The 21,997-nt window shown below is 50.1% G+C and overlaps 4 protein-coding genes across 4 annotated transcripts; 2 read left to right on the plus strand and 2 right to left on the minus strand.

Moving 5' to 3' along the window:
- The first annotated feature begins 45 nt into the window (after window positions 1-45).
- Window positions 46-2,492, plus strand: Cnb (centriole duplication and spindle assembly protein centrobin). Its single transcript, XM_001353537.4, has 4 exons — window positions 46-1,254; window positions 1,317-1,478; window positions 1,537-1,874; window positions 1,945-2,492. Exons 1-4 carry the CDS (start codon window positions 46-48, stop codon window positions 2,342-2,344), a joined length of 2,109 nt encoding a protein of 702 aa, XP_001353573.1. The 3' UTR covers window positions 2,345-2,492.
- mv (lysosomal-trafficking regulator mauve) lies at window positions 2,476-16,289 on the minus strand. The gene is made up of 18 exons (XM_001353538.4): window positions 16,079-16,289; window positions 15,114-15,394; window positions 14,964-15,040; window positions 14,717-14,903; window positions 14,528-14,638; window positions 11,797-14,458; window positions 10,318-11,097; window positions 9,817-10,259; window positions 8,775-9,758; window positions 7,134-8,717; window positions 6,902-7,072; window positions 6,111-6,842; window positions 5,917-6,050; window positions 5,103-5,856; window positions 4,543-5,043; window positions 3,580-4,472; window positions 3,053-3,520; window positions 2,476-2,994 (listed from the first exon to the last, which is right to left on the minus strand). Exons 2-18 carry the CDS (start codon window positions 15,246-15,248, stop codon window positions 2,874-2,876), a joined length of 10,737 nt encoding a protein of 3,578 aa, XP_001353574.3. The 5' UTR covers window positions 15,249-15,394; window positions 16,079-16,289; the 3' UTR covers window positions 2,476-2,873.
- Window positions 16,290-16,991: 702 nt separating this feature from the next.
- LOC4813309 (RING finger protein 10) lies at window positions 16,992-20,254 on the plus strand. The gene is made up of 4 exons (XM_001353540.4): window positions 16,992-17,720; window positions 17,863-19,383; window positions 19,456-19,610; window positions 19,673-20,254. Exons 1-4 carry the CDS (start codon window positions 17,645-17,647, stop codon window positions 20,063-20,065), a joined length of 2,145 nt encoding a protein of 714 aa, XP_001353576.3. The 5' UTR covers window positions 16,992-17,644; the 3' UTR covers window positions 20,066-20,254.
- Pcyt2 (Phosphocholine cytidylyltransferase 2) lies at window positions 20,121-21,952 on the minus strand. The gene is made up of 3 exons (XM_002134904.3): window positions 21,519-21,952; window positions 21,126-21,449; window positions 20,121-21,067 (listed from the first exon to the last, which is right to left on the minus strand). Exons 1-3 carry the CDS (start codon window positions 21,723-21,725, stop codon window positions 20,345-20,347), a joined length of 1,254 nt encoding a protein of 417 aa, XP_002134940.1. The 5' UTR covers window positions 21,726-21,952; the 3' UTR covers window positions 20,121-20,344.
- Between the last annotated feature and the right edge of the window lie 45 nt (window positions 21,953-21,997).

The following is a 21,997-nucleotide window of genomic DNA, read 5'->3' on the forward strand; positions in this document are numbered from 1 at the left end:
CTGGGCTTTAGGAGCATCTGGGGCTGGTTGGAGAATGTTCAAGGCATGAGTGATACCGATACGGACGACACCGATCTGTTGTTGATGGTACCGCCCAACTACTACACCCAGACGGCCGAGCGTTTGCTACAAGAAGTCAAAATGGACACAGCCGCGGCAGCGTCAGCAGCAGCGGATGCACTTGTCATGCCACCACCGCCAGTACCCACGACAGCAGCATATCAGTTTCTTCCACCCAGTAAGAAATCGGAACTGAATCAGATAAATGCTCGACTGCAGAACATTGAACTGGATGGCGACGATAAGGGACACTTTGATGTGCCATCCGATATTTCCACAATCTCCACAAATACTGTGCGTACAACGGCGGGCACCAGGCTGCCGAAAGAGTTCCATGGCGTGGTGCATTCCACACCCAAGGGTGGATCGGTGGAACCGCCAAGGCCTCGCCTTAGGGAGGATAACATTCTGCTGGAGATTGACCATTACCTGGATGAAAACAATACGAATCGCTGGCAGCAGCAGCCACACCATCATCAGCACCACAGTGATGAGCACCTGCGAAACTTCCGTGTCGTGCATGATGGACATCCGGCAGCCACTTCCCTGCCTAGCATTCGGATGACATCAACGTCGGCATCCATAGAAGCGGCTAGATTACCGCGCGGTAGTCTCAGTGACAACAACAAGCTCATCAGCTTAAGTGATCTCTGGGGCAAGAGCTGCATGGGGGGTACAGTCATCGCGAACAACGCACCCAATCCTCTTCTGTGCAGTCCCTCTCTGAAAGAGGAGCAGCTGCGTCGTCATCATCTGGAGAAAACTGTGCAAACGCTGCAATCACAGCTACTGGAGTATCAGCAGCGCATCTCCGTGGCCATGGAGGTGGATCGTAGCAAAGATGAAGCCCTAAACAGGGCCGAGCAAGCAGCAGCGAATCTCAACTTTGAGGTGCAACAACTCCGAGACGTTCTACACAGGCTGGAGGCAGAACGGAGTGACTCACATGGCAAAATGGAAGCTCTGCAGCATGAGCTGGCTCAGGCAGTCGGCTTGGCTACCAAGTTCCAAGAGAGGCACGAGAAGATGGAGGCAGATCTGGACAGGCACCAGCAAGAAGCCAAAGAATGGGATGAAAAGTTGGAGCAACTGGAAATGCAACTCCATGGCAGTAAGAGAGCCGAGGAGCTATCCCATGCAGAACTAAACAAACTGAGGGACAAATTCGCCAAAGTAGACTATCAGCAGGAGAAGGTAATTTTGGCAAAGAAACCACCAAAACAAACCTTTTAAAAAGTATTTTTCTACATGTTTAGCTTAAAGCACACATAGAGGAGCTGGAGACGGAGAATACCACGCTTAGACATCAGAAGGAAATGCTTCAAGATTATCATCAAAAGCAGAAATCCCGAGCAGATTCTCTGGAAACACAACGAAAGTCAATGCAAGAGACGTTGGCAAATCTAACAGAAGTTGAGGTAGATAGTTCTTTCTTCTATTTCATTAAGAATCAAATAATATTCGATTCTATTACAGACGAACCTTAAGAAAAAGCTAGAGATACAACAGAAATCTATGAAGCAACACTATCAGCAGCAAATGGAGAATGTGGTGGCCAAAAAGATGCAGGAGTTCCAGAATCAACTGGACAAATCCGAGGAGAATCTAAAGAGTGAGGCACGTGACCGGGAGCGCCTGATAGCAGAGCGTGCTGTGAAGCAACTGGAAATGATCAACGAGAAAAATAACCAAGAGCTGAATCTCATTCAGGAGAAGCATGACGAGGAGGTGGAACTCTATCGCCTGCAGCTGGGCAATGCGTCGAAGAAGATCGATGAACTAGAACTCAAGCTGAGTTTCTACAAGAACAAGCGGTACACGTTTGTCTTAAGAAAGAAAAAAAAAAAACGTATTCATATTTAAAAATTTTTTTTTACATTCCAGCGCTGACATTGCGGAGAAGCTGCATGGTGTAATGGAGGCCCAGTGGCAGCAGGCCTTGGCCATTCTTACCTCCCCAACACAGAATTCTCTGATGCCCGCCAGTGACACGGACAGTGAGTCTCCCGAACTTAATAATGCCCGTGTCTATCCGGAAACCCCAAGGACAAGCAAATCCCAGCGTAGCAACAACACGGAGAAGAACAATTTGGATTCGGTGGGCAAACGGGATCCTCCGTCGCCCATGGACAAATTGGCGGCATATATTGAGCTGCTCCTTAGCAAGTCACCCAGTGATTTTGACAAGCTCGATGAGATCCTGGCCCTAACCGCCAAACAGGGTTCGAAGCCAAGCAAACGCAATGGATGCGGCAGCAACAAAGCCCCGCCCTGGAAGTGCTGACACCCGGAGTTGCCTTGCAGAACCAAAATTGTATTTAGTAATAGTCTGATTAGCATTTATACATCTCTGTATAACCGATTCAATGTGAATCAGAATTGTATATGGTTTGTACTTAAACGGGAAAGTAAATATTTTTTGCAAAATATTATATAGTTTATTTGATAATATCAACAATTTGAAGGCAGCGCAGGCATCAGTATGCGGCTCAAGAAGAACAAAAAATACAAAGTGTCTGTTGCGTATGTTATAAAAGTTCTCGTAAAAAAAATGTATTTTACAGCTCTATGAGACCCTATTATATGTATGTATATGCCTAAGAATCTTAAGTGTTTTTTTATATATTGTATAGACCTTGATGGGATCCAAGTGAAGATTGATTTCCAATTGAAGCACACATTTAATGGATCCACTCAAAATTTCCTTTGATTCAGCAGCTTTTACAGTATTGTATTTTATGTGTCGTCGTGTCATTGATATGCTTTTGGGTTTTTGATTTGTTTACATACTTCCTCTGTTTTGTTTCCTTCCCTCATTTGTAGACAATTTGTGGAAACTTGGGAGCATTGCCGTAGAGACCCTCGGATTGCCACACCTGGATGTGGGACTCTCGTGTCAGCACCACCAAATGCTGATGTGTCGAATAGCTAATGCTGCAAAATAAAAGTAAGTTGTGAACCAATTCATTCCTTTGCTGCACACCGAACTTACCTTCGTATGGGCGATGTGCCCGTAGTTAGTTCACTCACAAAACTGAGGTTCCAACTGGACCAGAAACGCACAAAGCCGCCCTCCACAGCGGTGGCAATCACATTGACACCCACTCCTTCCTTAATGTACGAGTAACATACGGCCAGGATGCGATCCTCGTGCACCAGATGCTGCACATAGCGGGCATTGACAGAGTGCAGGCGTAGAATGGACTTGCCATTAGGATTGACGTTCACATTGACAAAGTCATCTAGGTTCTCTTCCGTTACCTCGAAACATTCATCGGCTATAGCCAGAGAATTGGGTCTCACTACAGCAGCCTGCGGCTGTGCATCCGCGTTGCCTGTGGACTGCTGGGGCAGCGTATGCACTGTGACAATGTCTCCCAACGTGGGACTAATGGCCACATGCGTAATGGGCGACTGGTGGATCTCCGCCGGACGGGCAATCGTGCGAACATAACTCCAACTGAAAGAAACGAATAATTAGAGGATGGAAAATGGAGATCTGTTGGTGGATAACCCTACTCATTGAGATCCCAGATAACAGCAATCCCATCTCGGCCTGCAGTCACAGCAATCTTAAACTCCACGGACAGGGCTATGCAGGTGATCTCGTCGGTGTGCCGCACCAGTAGGGTGGGACCCAGCCAGGTCAAGTCGGCACCGTCCCGTTGCAAGCCATCGCTGCTAGAGGAATTGCTTGCAGAGTTGACTGATGAAGCCGAATGAGTGGCATGTAGGCCACCGCTCGCCTCCTCTGCTCCAACCAAACCCATGCCCTTGTTGGTCATCTTGCGGAAAGCAGAGTTGTATGACAGGCTAAAGCCTCGCGCATAGCTCTGCCGACTCTTGGCCGTAGCCCGCTGTTGGGTGTCCAAACCGCCGGCACACTTGTACACACTCACCCGCCCGGACTTGTGGCCAAACCAAAGCTGATTGGAGTTCACATCGCAGCCGCAGGCGGTGATGTCATCGAAGGTTCCATTGTGCAGCAGATTCTTGGGCTTCGCTTGAGGTTTATTCAGCGGCTGGATCCTCACAATGCGATCGTCGTAGCCCCAGGAGATCACGTTATATGTGTCCGGTTCGGCTCCCTGCATGACAGCCGCCCGTCCCGGCAAGGCGTACACCACATTCGTGTTGCTGAAGCTCACCAAATGTTCGGTGCCGGGTATCTTGTGTATGTTCGCCCAGGAGGGAGGCTTCAGCTGGGGCGAACCCACATAGACGCCCCAGCGCAGACCCCGCACCGTGGATACAATGGGCTTGTCCACCAAGGAATAGTCCAGCGCCTTGGTCGATGGATGCGCGGACTTGAATAGCTGCCGGGGCATCTGACCATAGGTCTTTACCATTGTCTTGACCGCCTCCCTTTCAATGGGATCATTGATCTCCGAGTCAAGGAAAACTGCGTAGGTCTGGGAATAAATCGAATATAATTTTTTTAGTTTGATTACTGCATCTGGAAAGCCGCCTATCCCCACTCACCGCTGGATGAAAGACATTGATGGCCTCCACGGCACTCTCCCCGCTCTGTTTGTGGCCATAGATCAAGTCGATCCAATGATGCAACTGATTCCTGACCAGTTCCGACTCCAACGCCTGTCGATGTATGAGAACAAACAGTCTGGAGTCCCGCTGACACCAAGGTGGCAGTGAAACATCCTCCACCCGTTCGCCATTTTGTCGACACCCAAAATTGAAGCGCTCAAAGTTCTCAAACATCTCTGGCAGGCAAAAGAACTCTGGTATGAGCTCCTTCACATCCGTGGGACTGTCGCGGCTGGCCAGTAGCCAGGTTGTGTTTAGAGCATGAAATGTGCGATCGGGTAGATCGAAATCATTGTCCTGATAGCGCAGAAAGTAACTGGTAAAGGGCGGCACACGCACTAGGAAGTGAAGCACTGTTCCAGAGTTGGAATAATGGGAACTGTAGTGGTAGGGCTTGAGGATCAGTGATCCCATGGTGGTATTGGTGCTGTCAATGTACTGAAAATATCCACAATTATATTAAAGCTATTAGCATTCTCCCTACTGCTGATCCTTACCGTGTAATTACTGATATAATGCTTTTCGTTCTCCTCCAGCTGCACTGCAATGGGTCGTTCCAGGCGTCGAAAGTTCTGCGTCTCTCGTAGATCCAAAATCTCCGAGCTGTAGTTGGCCAGTACCCAGGGAAAGACCGGGTACTGCATGAGATCGTTGTAAGTACGTCCGGCAATTTGATTGAGTGTCATTAGATATTCCCAGTTGGTGAGCAGTCCCTCACGCCACTGCTGCGTGATGCCGAGGACTTTTGTTTGATCGGGCGTGGCCACTATTTTATCACAGAATACATCGCGCATTATCTTCCAGTCGTCGGCATTCTGCAGCGAGAAGAACAGGGACTTGTTGGTGTCCAGCAGGATCTCAAAGGCGGTTTCCTGGTGCTGGTACCGCTTCAGCCAGATCTCTGTTATGTTTGCAATATCACAGTTCACATTGAAGTAACGACATCGGTACGTGGCCAGGAAATATAGCTTCAGATCGGTGATGATTATCTCCCCCTCGATCTCACCATCCACGGGCAGGAACTTGGCCGCAAAGTTGTACAGAATTTGAGAGTTTAGCGATATGTTTAGCTGCTGGTCATAGCTAGCTATCAGATAGTCCAGCGGGCGCACATAGTTCTCTGAATCCTCGCGCTGTCCCTGCCCCGGGCGATACTCGTTCATGAAAAAGCGTCGGTCAATGTCCAAATGGCAGCGACGCAGCCGAGTGTGCACACGCGATGGTCCCTCAGTGTCGTCCAGTTCCCAAGAGCTGGAAAAGAATAGAATTTACATTGGATTGTGATTAAAGGAAAGCCTTGTCTTAGTTTACCATTCAGCTCGCTCTGCACAGTGCCAGGGGGCTCCTTCATGCGTCATCCGACGTATAATCTCGAGCCATTTGGTGTAGGTATAGGTGTCATCGTAGTCCTTCATGTGGCACATCAGCAGCTTGCGTTCAGCGTTCTGTAAGAGAAAAGAATTATAATATTTCAACAGTAAGAAGTCTTCCTCTATAATTCTCACCTGCAACTCCACCATTCGCCTGGTGGTCACCATCGAGGACTCTACGCAATGCTGCACCAGTGGCTCAAACCGATAGACGGTCTTCTCCAGCAACGTCTTCTGTTTGGCCGCCATGTTGTTGCGACTCTGATCGAGGCGTTCCAATTCGTGAACCAAATTCCATGAGGAATCGTTCTCCTTGATGCCCAACGCATCGCACAGTCGCTGCAGGTTCTCGATGGGCTGCTCCATATCCTCCAGCAAGGAGAGCCAAAGCAGCGCCTTGATCATCTTGCCATCGCAAATGATAGCGCGCTGGAACTCATCTTGCTGCGACCGCCACAGGGCATCCACAATGTAAGAACGCAGATCCCGCGGACGCGACGGCTGCAGTCCCCAGGCAATGAAATTGTTGCACCGCTGATTGCTCGAAATGCCATAGGAGACGAGCAGCTGAAAAAGTGCCAACTCCTGAGAGCTGGCCACGTAGCTGGAGCCCGTGGTCTGGGTCTGGCCCAAACCCACGGTGAAGAACTGACTGCAGCGGTCGATAAGCAGTTCCACGCGTGTCCTTAGCTCTGTGTGGCTGAGCAGGCAGTCCGCCTGAGCGGGTATCCGGAAGCTATTCGGCTCGAACAACTTGGTCAGCCATTCCAGCTGCAGTTGGGCCTGAACGGTACGAAAGCTGCGTATGATCTGCTGTGGCTGCTTGTCCTGATAGAAGGCCAGCAGATTGAGAATGTCCCAAAGGATCTATCGAAGGGTAATCACTTGTTTTAGAAGGTTTCTTTGGTTAATCCTTCGACACTTACATTTATCTGTCCCACCGAGCGCAGGGCACGATCGCCAATATTCACTAACAAATCCACAATGGACTCATCCACATTCGGCGGACCCAAACGCAGGGAGTAGATCTTGTACAAGCCCTTGACAGAGCACTGAAGCAGCCCAGCCTCAATCAGACACAGCTGATCATCGGGGTTCTATTTAAAAGGAATTATTACTAGGATTACAATCGAACTTCTACTGGCAGACCAAACTCACCTGCAAATACAGACGCTGTAGAGCTTTAAACACTTTTTGTGGCTCTGTGCCCGTGGCAATGGCCAGCAAGGACTGCAATCCAAAGCGCTGGCGTATCCTTAAAGGAGCCTCGCAATTGATTAGATCCGTGAGGCTGCCATGCACACCGCTTATCCATGCCAGACACGCCTCAAACATCGATATGTCGCACCCATGGATGGTTAACTGATTGGCCAAATGCAGGGGATACAGCAGCTTCGAGGCAGCGGCCAGTTCTCCATTGCCCAAACGTTTTGTCAGGACGTGCAGCAGCTGGATGATAGCCTGACGAACGGCACAGCTGCGTTGATTGGCCAGCACCAGGAGCAGCTCCAGCTTCACATAGTGGCGCAAAACCTCATCCACTGCGGAGTCGGGCAGCAGGCAAAGAAAGTCCTTGAGCAGGATGAGCAGACGCTGCTGCAGTCGAATGATCCCCGGCTGATCGTAGAAATCCGTCTTTCGATTGGGCAGCGCTGACATCTGCCCCGAGCTGGGCGTACTGTGGCCCGATGGCTGCCAGATCTTTCCCAGATGCGGATACGGATGTATGCGCCGTCGGGCAATCTTCAGGGGACTCCGTTTGGGGCTGTGTGTGGTGCTCGTTGGATGCCGTCGCTTAAACTTAATGCGCCACCGACTCGCCTCCACAGGACTAAGGAGCCGCAGGGCGGACTTGTTCAGATTCGAACAGTCGGCCATGTGTTCCAGCTGCTCCTCGAACTCATTTACGGCACGCCGATAGTCGGATCCGCTGGCATGCAGACGACGCAGTCTCCTGATTCTCTCCGCCCGCTCTGGCTCGAGCTCTGAGGGAGCCGGGACGTGCAATTGCCGCCGCAGCGATGTGGTCACGCGACTCAGATTGGCTGCCACCAGCGAGCGTTCCTTGGCCGGCTGCTGGGACGTGAGCAGAAAGAAAAAGTGCGCACGATCGTGGGTCACATAGCACTCGCTGGGCTTGTGCAGCAACAGCAGCAGCTTCATGATCTCATCGAGCAGTGAGGATGCCGGTGGGGACCCAGCAAACACAGCCAGTATCTGCACAAAGCATTCGGCGGCATACGGCGAGATTTGGACCGGACTGGGTGATTCAATCACATACACCTTGCACAAATTAAGCAGGGCCCCTAGCAAACCAGTCTTCTGCAGCTGCTCCATGTTGAAGTCACGCTGCGGGTGTTTGTCTCGCGTCAGGGCCAAAGTGCAACGGAAGAGCATGTCCAGCACATCCGAGTGGATGGCGCCCGAGCGATGCCAGTCGGAGTAGCGCTGCAGCACGGCCAGCACTAGTCGTGGATACACCAGAGTGGCCATTGTGTTGTCATTGACGTGCAGGGCATCGCCCTTTCGGCTGATCAGCGGCTGGGAGCAGGCATTGTTCATGATGCTGCGCAGCAGCTGCACATCCTTGCAGCATTTCTCCGACTTGATCACGTACCCGATGAGTGCCAGGTAATCCTGTCGGTGGAACTCGGTGTAAAGCTGCGCATCCGAGTGGGCCACCTGCAGCAGTAGATCTAAGGCCAGGGCTTGGGTATTGGCATTTCCACTGAGCTCCACAACCTGCACATAGAGGGTATTACTGTAGAAAATGGCAAGAAAAGGTAGAGTAAGCCTTACCCTCGCAAACAGATACAGCAGCGTTGATAATCCTCCAGTTAGAGCCGTGGCCGTTTGCAGTGTTTGCGGCTGATTCTGCAACAGCTCGCCGTAGAGCATGTGTCCATGGGGTTGGCCGTAGCAGGCCATATCCAGCTCTTGGCTAGCATCGTAGCTCATCACCAGATCCGGCTGTTGGGCGGTGTAGACCAGGACTCTGGCCTGCCGTAGCTGCCGCATGCAATCCGCATGCAGACCAAAGTTCGAGGACAAGAGCTTGCCAAGATTCAAGTGACCATAGTTGGGCTTCCAGTTGGCCACCTGGCACTGCGTAAATTCCGTAAAGTCCGGCCCCATGGCCGTCAGATTGAGCATGAGTGAGGGCTCTACCAGGCGTCGCCTGAAGAGGATAAGATTCGACAGAGCATAGCGTGGCAGAGACCCATCTAGGGTGGACCTCGAAGAGGAGCTGCTGCTGGGGCTCCGCGCAGGCTGTCCCTCGCCCAGGGCCAGCATTTGGAACGTGTGCAGCCGCGTTAGCTGCCGGAGATTGGGGAAGGGCAGCTGCATGGTGTGCTGCTCCAAGCCATCCAGAAAGATGGAGATCTCTAAGGAGTCCGCCTGCTGCTGAAGCCCAAACACCAGATTCATCCACTTGTGTCGTGGCAGACGCAGATGCTGCAGCTGCACCGAGGCGCCCTCGTAGTAGCCGCCCGAGGAATTCGCCGATGCCGCCTGATGTCCATTGAGCAGATGCATCTGGCCAAAGCTGTTGAGCAGAGCCAATTTTGTTTGCTTGAGGGCTTGACGGATCGTTCCCCCATTCGCCGAGGTGCTGGCAGGGACCAAAGATGCCGTGTCTGCGGAGGCCTCCATGGGTTCCTCCACGCGCACGGACGAGAGCTGCTCACTGGGGCGAACCAGCTCGAAGACCAGCTGCATGTTGTGGCTGATGTACACGCTAACCACGGCCTGACTGCTGCCCAGAGAGACCAAGTGCAGCTTCTAGGAAGGGAAAGGGTTAACAGAGAGGCTAAAATTAACCAAATGAACACTATCTTACGGTTAGATCCTCGCCAGAGTAGCGCGTCTCATCGTCGTTGAACTGCATGGAGCTGCGATGTATCTGCTGACCCCTCAGCTCCAGCCAGAGCGACAGTGTCAGGCCCTCTGGCTGCCAGAGGCTCGTCTGCGTAACGGGAAAGATGCAGGCGGCGCGGGTGAACAAAGTGCTCGCCTGGCACTGCTGATGCTGCAGACGCACTCGCTCAATCTGTTCACTGATCAGCGGCTCCGAGGTGATCACAATCTTTCCATCGGTGGTGATGGGAAATTCCAGCTCCATGCAGGGCTGTGCCTTGCGTAGAGTGCCCGCGGAGATGTGGTGCATGTGTCGCATCAGCAGATCCACCGGCGGCTGCCTAGAGGCTAGTATGGAGTAATAGCAATGCAGGACCTCAGGGGTATTCAGATGCGTAATCAATTCTAGTATAGATTGCTGCAGTTCTGGTGGAGTTAAAGGCAGATTTAGATGATTGTTTACATGGGAATGGCCCCTACTTACCCCTCAATCTGGGATCACTGCAGCTTAGGATGGGCGCAAATCCCTTGAGCAGACACAGTGGTCCTCCCAGATAGTCTCGGATCACAAACAATCGATTGGCCAACTGGATAAGACTTTCTGTCCATCCATTGGGCTGCCGCATGCACAGCAGCGAGAGCTCTGCGAGCATCTGAACCACCAACTGACTCAATCCCTGGTGCATTATATGAGTGCGATAGCGGGATGAAGGTTGGAACGGAGTCCACGATTCGTTGGCCGCCATTCCACCGCCTCCATTCAGCTCACACTCGGATTCACTCAAGTCCGCTATCTCGCCATCAGCCTCGTAGCCCTCGTCGGCCGTCAGATAGAATTCGTGCTCGTTCTCGCTCAGCTCCAGCTCGCTGTCGGCGGCACAGCTAAGGGAGGCCCTCGTGGAGAAGTAATCTGCATCGCCCACATTGATCTCACTCGAATTTGGCCGCCGTCGGGGCGTGGGTGGCGTGGCCAAAGAGTTCTTGGCCGGTAGCTTAACCGTTTGCAATCTGGGTAGTTCCACGCTACCGCTGTTGAAGGAGCGAGCACGTGGTCGCGGCTGATTGGAGTCCGCCGATGGGCTGCTGACCACGCCCGCCGGCTCGTTGTGGTTGCTCGAGAGTTCGGCAATCTTCAGGAGCGTTTGCAGGGTCTGAATCACAGCATTATCCCGGGCATGCTGCTCCCCATGCTCTGACCAATTGTCGGAGGCATTGCTTAGAATGATGGCCTTCAGCTTTCGCAGATGCTTTTGCATTTTCTCCACTGTAAAAGAGAGAGATTGGTGGCGGGGATTAGTTGTTTGATGATGGATGGATGATAAAGCCGCTTATCTTCCGCTTCAACTAGAGCAAGTCGTCTGCCCTGGACGAGCGCTAAAGCAAAAGTGTTTCGGTCTCTTGTCTGGTTCTATGGAATGTATCTGACTCTGTATCTGTCTCCGTATCTGTTGTCTGTCGATGTTGTAACCGTGTGTACATAGAGAAATTCAATCTGCCAGCAGCAGATAGATAGATGCTTGTAAGTGCCGCGGATTATGCGAGACAGAGACTGACTAACTAACTAGCGGACTGGACTGACTGGCTTATAATTAACTCTCAGCCGCAACCACAACACATCCCCGACCACAAGGCCCCGTTATTAGCCCGCACGATTGGAGGTGAATGTGTGTGGCGTCCCTTGTTCTTGCTGTCGCCTCATGGTCCCGCACTTATAGGGCTTCCCTCCAGCACTCGGAACTCGACTGGCAACGATTGTCACTATATACTAGTGGCAAAAGCATTAGCCGCGGAATGTGTTACAGAACAGGAGGTGTCTGTTCCAACGAGCAACAGATGCCCTTTCCTCTACAGGAAAGAGACTTTGAACACACTTCTCTCTATCGTTTCACATAATGAATATACCCCTGGTCAGGGGTAGGTGGGTGGCTTTACTTATCCAAGCATACAATCGTTAAGCACACACCTTCCTCGTTCTGGAAACCCTTGATGCATATGGCCATCGTTGCCTCAAAGAGTTTGAGCAAGAGTTTCTTGCATTCCCCGTTGGGTTCGTACAGGCAATACAGATCCGCTTCAATGCTGAGATTTTCCTGGGAGTCGGATCGTCCGCTGCCACTGGAGGAGAAGCTGCTGACGCCGCCAAACAGAGAGCCCACAATGTTAAACAGCTTGTTGATTAGGCCATTCGCAGCAATAGATTCTTCTGCCTGAGGACCGGACCGGACCAATCCGTGGTCGTGGCTGTGGATATCAAAGAGAACAATGCTCTCGTCCGGCTCGCTGGCTTGCTGCAGATGTTGCAAGAACGAGGGTGTGGCCGATGATTCCCGCGAGTAATTATCGATCACTGAGGCGTAGTCTAGCGAAGATTCAGCATAGTCCGAGCTGGCAGCCGTCGTGGTCGACACTGAAAGAGCGCTAACACTAACGCCGAGCGGCGGCAACTGGTAGACATGCGAAACGAGCGTTTCCAATGAACTTGAGCCGCAGATACCCCCCTGAACAGCAGTGGGTGTGACTGTGGGCGTGGCTGTGGTTGACGTCGCTTCAATTGCGGTTTTCGGCAGCATCAGGAAGCAGCCGAGTGCATTGTGGTTCAGTTTGAGAATGTCGAAAATGTTTTTATCGCCACGCCGCAGCTTCCTCTCCGGCTGCTCCTCCGATGGCAGCTCCATTACATCATCATCTTCATTGTCCAGCATTTCCACGGGTATCGAATAGATTTTGGCAAACTCATTATAAAAAAATTGGCTCGTCTTCAGCAGTTCAAAGTTCAGGGTCCATTGCAGGGCCGTGATGTACAGGATATCCGCCGGCTTGTGTCCCGCAAGCTGTGGTAGAGGATCGGAAGACTCATCCAGCCAGAACTTGCTGCGCGTCTGCTTGGAGCACTTTTGGAGGAGAGCCTGAAAGAGCTGCGAGGCTTGATCGCTGCTATTCAACTGCAGTTGGATCAGTCTTCTACTGAGGGTGATCTGCTCCTGGCTATTCTCCCCAAGGAAAGCGATATTGTCGATGCCCACTTTGATCAGGTCGCATACGCCTCTCTGGAGTTCGGGTATGGCCAACAGATCCTGCATATAGCGTATGTTCTCCTCGTTGTAGAAGGCCTTAACCAGTCGAATGTCACTCAGGTACATCACAAATATGCTAAGGCATTCGTGCAGCGCCCGATAGTTGTCCAGCTTGCTGGGTATCTGCAGGGGCGCCAGCTTTAGGGCGTCCTTTCGCTGTTTGTCCTCACTCTCACTCCGCTCTTTGTACTGCCGGAAAATAGGGAGTGCCACCTCAGCTAGTATACCCGCAGCCAAGTCGTAGGACAGAAGGTAGGCAATGTGCTTCAGGTGCTTCAGAAACAGCAACATCGATTGGGTGTTTAGCAGTCGTTTGTAGTTCTCCTTGTATACGTTGAGCAGTTCCAGATGGAAGCCAGGAGATTTGAGCTTCTCCTCGCAGCTGGGACACCCCTGGGGCGCACGCTTTACAAATATAGTGTGCAGCACGTTGTAGTGGAGGAATTTGTAGGCGCATTTCTGATATGTGCTCGACAGTCGAGTGGCCAGCTGCAGGCAGGTGGCATAGTTTTTGGCATTGTAGTGGCAGCAACAGCTCCCAGTGCGCAGCAAACTCCTCACACTATGCTCTTGGAGCTCGGAATCCAGGGAGGGCAGCAGCTTGTACAGCTTACATTGGAAGTAACAGCTCAAGGAGCTGCTGCCCAGGCAATGCAATTGACTGCTGCGCTGTCGCTTGTGGCGGTGCTGCTGCTGCTGCTTGGTCAGCGCCGTGGACGTGCTACTCTCCATGAGGCACTGCTGGTGCTGCTCCTGTCTTGATAGATTGTCCGTCAGACGCAGCAGCATCTTGTAGATGTGCAAAAAGATGGCCGTGGAGGAGGTGGTCGTTTTGGTTGCTGCCGCCTCTTGCAGAACATCAAAGCAAGCATCAAAGTTCCGCACATCGATTTGATTGAGTTCTTTGACCCCATTGTCAACGAGATTGTGCAGTGTGCCAAACATTATGAAGAGCACGCCATGCGCCAGCATGGGACATCTTTGATTGGCCCTCAAAGCATACAGCAGCTGGCTGAAGTTGCTGTTGAAGTCGTGGACATTAGGCTGCTGCTGCTCGTGGACGTAGAAGTTGTTTACGCAATGGGCAATCAGTTGAAGCAACTCGAATTTGATGATCTCATCGTTGTCACGGGGAGAGCAGTCGTCGTCTTCGAGCTCTGCGCTGGCGGAGGCGCACAGATGACCGAGTGCAAAGTTGTGGACTGTGACACTCAGCTGCGACTCTTGCTCGGCATCCACGCAGCGGGTCAGCAATTGGATGAGCAGTAAGGCCAGTTCATCGCTGCTTTTCGAGGCCCTTTTGAAGTCCTCAATGTTTGTGATATTTTTACTGGATATGTGATTCCATAATTGACATTTTTGTGGCGGCTGCTGCTGCTGTTGCTGCTGGCGGCGTGCCGCCACCTTTTTGCTCTGTGAATTGAGGTAGAAGCTGCTAATGAACTGAGCAATGCCGGTGAGCGGCTGCAGCGGCTGATTTGTTTCACTCCATTTGCAATTGGGGAACAGATTGATGCACAGCTGACAGAGGCTCTTCTGTGAAGCAATATGCTGCAGTAAAAAAATGATTCAATTAGCATATATATGTATAATGTATATTCTGTATACATATGTACTTGCCTTGATATCCACGCGCAATAAAAAGGCCAGCAAATGATGACCCAACTTATCGGTGAGAAATGTTCGCAAGGCGAGAATCTTATTACAATCACTGGGTGTGCTGAGTATAAGCTGAGAGAAAGTGATCAACATTTATGGTCGCAATTGATAGAGGAACACCATTGATAGTGGCTATCGCTGCAAACGAACCTGCGCTAAATTATGCTGCTTACGCAGCTGCTTGATGCAATTATCCTGCTGCTCTGGCTCTGGCTCTGTCTCTGATTCTGGCGCCTGGTCTGGGCTGCTACCCTGCGATCGTTTGGCTTCGCTGATGATTTGATAGACCTGCTCTAGGAGATAGGAGCAAAGCTCCTCTGGCATTAGGTTAAAGTGGCTGCAAGGAAAATAACAAATCATGAGAGGGGACTATAGAGACGGCAGCACATTTATGTACCTATTGAGCCAGGTTTCTTCCAGCGCCCGATCATCCAGGAACTGAAAGTTATACAGCAACAGCCAGAGCCAGTGGTCCTGTCATTGAAGGGAAAACAAACGATAAGAAGAATAATCCATGCTCTTGGCATATCAATGGAGGAGTACAAACCTTGACACTCGCTTCTTCGTGCTCCGCGGCATGTAGATAATGACTCCAGAGTCTGATCAGTGTATCCAGCAGCAACTGGCGGTGTTCCTTCTCCTTTGCCAGCTGCTGCTGCTGCTGCAGCTCCTCTTCGGCCATGGTAAATCACAGATAATGGCAAACGTGCCTCCCAGCTGGCTGACGAGTTCTCTCCGCTTCACCAAATCCTCGTGCATCGGGCAACGTTGTGGACGCACTGAGCGTTGAGACCAAACTGAACGGAGGCGATCGAAGGAGAACGCCAGCTGTAATTATTAAAGCGAATCATTAAGCAGTAAAATCTGTGTCTTCTGTATGCGTCTGCCAGAGGAGGAGAAAGAGGCGACGATGCGTGATTATTTGCCCAGAGGCGGCCAGGCCGGTGATGCTGATAATTTGGAGTGGAAACTTTAGTTGTTTAGCTGGTGCTGCTGCAGCGGCTGCAGGAAAACTATTAAGATTGCTATTTATAGAGCGGGGCAGCAGCTTTGCAGTGGCATTGCATTCTGTTGCTAAGCCGGCAAAAGATAGTTGCTTGTATTGTTGGTTGTAGGGGACAGCAGGGCAACTGGTGGGTGGGTGCAATGGCTCTGCCGTTCTAATGCTTCTGCTTCTGGTGCTGCTGCAGCTACAACCGAGTAAACAGCTGGCAATGATGCGTGTCTGTAACGGCCACTGGTTGCGGCGATAAGGGGCAATCTAGAAGCAGTAGGAGACCGCATCGATGCAAGCTAAAATCACTTGATTGATTTCTGCAAGAGAGAAGGTTTTTTTCCCGCTGATCCATTCATTCCACTGCATTATCGCCAAAGATACAGCGGTTACAGCCAAAGAGAGGTTCCATTTCTCTACTGCGCAGAACAGAATTATACCTCTCGCTAGTCATCAAATATGAATGGAGTGCATCTAGTATATGGGAAGCACATAAAAAATGAATTTTCATAGCTTACCAGAAAACGAAACGAAAACAAAATAAGAGAAATGAAACAGCAAGAACAAGCTATTTTAGAACGCCATTTTGGTTGGTTCTTTTAGTTTGTTTTATGTGTCTCTTCTTTGACTCTTTCCCTGCGTCCCGCGAGTGCGTTTGTTATTATTTAAACTATATTTGTTGTTGTTTTTTACACTTGTTGTTGCTCTTTTCAATGTGTTGGGGGTACGACTAGTGTAACTGACCCTCAGAATATACCGAAATATACTGATTAATTTTAAAAATATACCGTAAATTCCCCTCTGAAAAATGAACTAAGCCCACTAGACACCACTCTTTTTAAAAAGATGCACAACTAGAGTTAAAGCGCGGAAAATAATGCGAATGAGAATAGTAATAATTACTCTTGTAGTACCATACTATCCTTTAACTTTGCTTAAAAAAAGACCACGATATCATTCACCTAAACTGCGCTAAAATTATTTAAGATTCAACTTTTTGTGGAGTGTACTTTGATACCCACTGGGCGACAATTGGCTAACCGTTCTGTGTTCATGATCGGAAATAATATTCCTTAATTTTGATATTCCGTTTAATATGAATAAACATAATTGTGTCATAAATAGTGCCTTAGTTATTCGACTGATAGCCGGAGACGTGTCGGCTAACACTAATCTTGGGTTTGGTCTGTCTAGCATCTCAAATTATCGCAGCAAATTTAGCTAAGTCTAATGTCATACAGCTATTAGGATAGTATTTACTAAAACTATAGCAGATAATCCAACCTGATTTCCGTGTAGTTTTTTCCCGAGATAATTTTCTAAATATTGAAAGTTAACTAATTTCCCCAATCTGAAAACATATTAAGATAAACAAAAGTTCACATTTTCGGTATTTTTTAAGTATGAATATAGTAGAAAACGAACGATAAAAGTCCGAACTTTTATACGGTTACACTGATACACACACACACTGGATTCAATACATGCGCTGGATGCTGCTTTTTCCAGACCAAAGGTTTTTTGGTTTTTCTATCAAAATTTGTTGATTTTAAAACAACAAAAACTACACCCCAACCAATTGTGGCAGTACAGTGTAAAAATAAAGTTGGAATAATTTGCCAGTGAAATACAAAGTGAATAAAATTCTCAGCAAAAGAAATCGCAATCGTCACATCTTTTCGTTTGCACACCAATACCAACATATTACCATAATAGCCAAGGCAAAGAACTAATACAGGTGCAAAAAAACACAACACCCAACACAAGAAAGTGAACTAATCGAACGATCGAAAGTCTACGTCTACGTCTGCGAGTGCCAAGGTACTTTTAGTACTTTTAAATCGATTTACGCTCTGTGCATTTCTACGTAAGAGTAGCATACCATTTGGAAATATTACGCAAGTACTATTTCTGGTTATATCTGTTGAATAATCATGGCTCAGTAAACATGAATCCTCAACGAGAATATTTTGCCCAACGCACTCCGTGTGGAGACAAAAGCAAGACGCAATTTTCTGCCGATTGGCAGGTATCTAATACTATCGCCCCCACTCCCCCCAATTCCTCTTACTTCTACGAGCAAAATGGACAACAGCAGCAAGAAGCAACAACATGCCAGAGCGAGCAAATCGTCTGGTGAGACCCAACGCAAGTCCAGTGGTGAGTGAAGAACGAGATCCATGTATATCCAATGAAAGAGATAGATAGATTGCCATCATGCTCTAGCTATACTCTATCTATACATGTATGTGTTTGTCTCTCTTGCTTATTTACTAAACAACCTGTCTGTGTTCCCAATCAGAATTGCAGAACAACAAACAGCGCAATAGCCGCAGACGCGAGCAGCTTCCGACGCCGCGCAACGACCAGCAACAGCAGCCGAGGCACCCCAAACAGCAGCAACAACAACAGCAACCTGCTAAACTTCGTCCCAATGTGGACAAGCGTCCAAGGGCGCGAGGCAGTGGCGGTGGCGGTGGCAGTACTGCGGGCTACTATGGCCCTGCCGATGGAGCTTACGATGGCCCTGAATGCGGGCATCACGACGGGGCTTACGGCGGCACCGGACTAGCAGCCACTAGTGGCGGCTACCCGCGTAGCGACTTTGACTATGAACTAAACTCTGTGTACGCGCAAGGCAGCAAGAAGCAGAACCTGAACCATCTGCTCAACTTCCATTGTGTGCCACGCGATGCGTCGGACACTAGAAATGGCCATGGACGCGCTGCCGGTCATTATCACCATCACAATGCTGGACGCAAGCCTCGCTACAACAAGGAACAGTTCCTGCAGGCCAATTTTCAGTTTGTCATTCGGTCGGGGGCCAAGGCCCATGTAAATGGCTCACCGGACACTTTGATCGACTGGAACTTCATTGAGCAAATCAACATCCAGACCACGGAGGAGCCACAGTGCCCCATTTGTCTGTATCCCCCGGTGGCTGCCAAGCTCACACGCTGCGGCCATGCCTACTGCTGGCCCTGCCTCTTGCACTATCTCTCGCTGAGCGACAAGACCTGGCGCAAGTGCCCCATCTGCTACGATGCCATCCACGCTGGCGATCTGAAGAGCTGCACCATTGAGCAGCAGCATGCAATGAATGTGGGAGATCGCATCACCTTCCAGCTGATGCGTCGTCGCAAGGGCTGCATGTACATCGAGCGGCACGGTGTAATCGTAGGGGAATTCGGCGAACGATTCCCCCTGCTCAGTGCTGGTGACGAGGCCAAGCGATACTCAAAGTTTTTAATCGCCAAGCGGGCTGATGTTTCAGCCATCATCGAAAGGGAGCGGCGCGAACTATTGGCCGAGTCGGATGCATCCTGTCCGGAGGATATATTCATCCAGCAGGCACTCCTAGTGCTGAACGAGCGCCTCGAGAAGTTGGGCCTCAAAGAGGATGAGGAGTCGCCGCTGGAGGAGCAGCCACTACCACCAGCAGCTCTCAGTCTGGAGAACGAAAACAAAAATGATATTGAGAAATCGGACGATGCCTCCATATCATCGGGCGAGGCATCCAGCAGTATTGGCAGTGCACACAGCGGCAGCAAATACTACTATTTCTACCAGTCGAACGATGGACAAAACATCTACTTGCATCCCCTGAATGTAAAGATGCTGCAGGCCTGCTATGGCACTCTGGATCTGGGTCCACTCCTGATTGAGTCGCAGATCCTGCAGAAGGAGCAGCACTCCATGGACGAGGAGCATCGCCGAAAGTTCACTTGCTTGGGACATTTGCCCCTCACGTGTCAGTTTTCTGTTGTGGAAGTGGAACTCCAACCACCAGTCGTCTCTGGGGGAATTCTCAAGTTGTTTAAAGGTGAGTTTGGCCGGGTTTGGTCGTCTGCTAAAGAATCCCCACTTAAAACTTAACATGTACTCTCATTTTCAGAGGATCTTTTGCATCGCAAGAAGGAGCGACAGCGTCGCGATCGCGAAGAACGCAAGCGGGAGCAGCACATCAATGAGATCAACGATCGCCAAATGGGAAAACTTATTGCCAGTGCAGCAAACCTAAATCTTGAGTCTTCCCATGAGTTTCCTACTGTAAGCTTTCCTTCTCAATTGCACAATTTCTGTATTGCTACATCATTTGTTTGCCTCTGCAGTGTGGCTTTGAAGAGGCCTTGCCGTCGCCCAGCGGCGTAACGCCAATGATCATCAGACAGGAAAGCAGTGCAACCAACCCCAAGCAGGAGCTGTGGCCCACCATCGGCAGTTTCTCGCCAGTCAGCAGCAGCGGCAACGCTATGAGTTCTGTAGGTGCCTGGGGACGCTCGGCTCCTCCTCCAGCACCAAGGGCCATGCCATCGGCTATGTCACGAGATGAAAACCCTGATCAGCGTTCGGTGGGCCATTGGGGTCTGGGCGAGTTGCTCGTCGGAGCTTTGGATCAGCAGCAGCAGAAGCAGCAGCAGCCGCGAGGTGGCAAGCCCCAAAAGAAGGCCAAGGCCAAGAAAATGGTTCCACTGTTTGCCATGGGCATGAACAGAGCTCCTTAAAAAAGGAGAAGCTAAAATTAGCGAAATTATTGTACAACCATGTACGTTTTTTTTTTATGAATACTTCAAAGTTATTTCAAATCAACGATGGATATTTGAACTATAATTTAACCAACATTTTATCCATAATACACATATGCATAACTATATCAAGTTAATCCAATAAAAGCAGCAAGCATACTCGTACTAGGAATTCAGTGTATAAAAATACACGGTTGAAAGACGCTTAATCATAAAAAAGAGAAGGGGCCACCACAGCATGTCGTCTGTCGTCCAACATTATTTTGAAACAATTTTAGGCTTAACCAAATCGAATTCCTGTGGTGGGGCTCTCGTGGAACCCAGGTCCACCACGGGGAAACTGCTGGAACGGTTCAGATTTCCGAGATCGGCCGCACCAGAGCCATGCCTTCGAGAATCAATGCCACTGTCACTCCGGGCCACCGAATGGGACTCTTCATACTCATCGTTGGAATCGCTGCCGTCCGGGGAATGCATTGCCGATGGATCGTCGCAATTAATCGATGCTGTCGAACTCCAAGCGCTCATTATTTTGCCCTTCGACTCGTTCCAGAACGAGTGCAGACGATCGCGGCCAAAGGCCTGTAGAAATGCGTCGATAAACTCGCGCGACTTCTCTTCCCATTTGGCAATGATGTCGACCTTCACCCTCTTGCCGCGATCCTTCAGTTCGTCCATTTTATTCTGCAGACGGAACTTCTTTTCGGAGAGAAATGAAACGTTCAGCTCCTTGGCGGAGTAGCCGCGGGCCAGATTGCGACGGACATAGACATCGTAGTCCTTTACGATGCGAGCCACAACGTCCGATGTGGACACACCCTCAGTGCGTTCGGTGGCCACAAACATGCCGCGTGCCTTCAGCGGAGCATATATATCATTAACGCCCCCAGCGCCGTATGGAATGTCATCGTGGGCCACAAAATCAATTTTGTGCTCAGTCAGAAAATCATCGGTAAGTGTCCAGGGAGCATTCGGAACGACCTATGGGCACAGGAGAGATTTAAGTATATCCTATCCCTGTTAGCTTTTTGAGACGCACCTCATCCACATAACGACAATGACGGACTGCCTCGTAGCGCTCAAAGCCATTCATCACTGTGCGACCCTTCATTTTCAGTGTCAGCTCATCGTTGCACACTCCAACAATCAGATAGACATTCGGAAATATATTCTTGGCCTGCATCAGCTGCCTGGCATGGCCCTGATGGAACAGATCATAGATGCCATCGGCATAGACGCGCACCCGACGCTTCGACTGCCCGGAATGGGCCATCTCGTAGCTGATCCGTTGAGTATAATCACAGCCATTCAGCTCATCCAAGGCCTGAACATCGTTGGCAAAGGGACACGGCTTGCAAAACGGCTAAAAGGCATAGAAAAGGTATTTGAAAATGGTTACCTTTGGGACTGACTCTCTCGCTCTCTGGCTTACAAATTTGTCAAAGTTCATGTCATATAGGGGCAACGTCGGGAATGATTCCCATTCCGGTAGCTCAGAATCCGTTGAGTCTACATCCTCCAGTAGTTTATCCATCTGGAATTCATAGGATGGCGTTGATCGCCCAGACCTTGACGCTGGCGAAGGAGTTCCATGCTCCGATGATGACGGAGAGGCTTCCTCCTCGATCAATTTATCCATTTTTGTTTTGTTTTATTTTTTCGAAAATATAGAAAATGCAGAACTGCAGCCAACTGGAACCGCTCGTGATACTTCCAAATGGGTGACTGATTATATAAAACCGTTTCTTTTCCACACCAAATGCTCGGCACACTCTGATGAGGATTGCAAGAGCGGCAGCTCCAGGGTTCGAGAGTTGCCCACAAATTGCGCAGCGCCTATCAAAATTAATTGGCGGCAAAGCCAATTGTGGCTCGGGAGGAGGCTGGCACAGGCACACGACTTGAGGCATA

Source organism: Drosophila pseudoobscura, chromosome X, assembly GCF_009870125.1.
Source record: "Drosophila pseudoobscura strain MV-25-SWS-2005 chromosome X, UCI_Dpse_MV25, whole genome shotgun sequence".
In the NCBI taxonomy this organism is placed as follows: Eukaryota; Metazoa; Arthropoda; class Insecta; order Diptera; family Drosophilidae; genus Drosophila; species Drosophila pseudoobscura.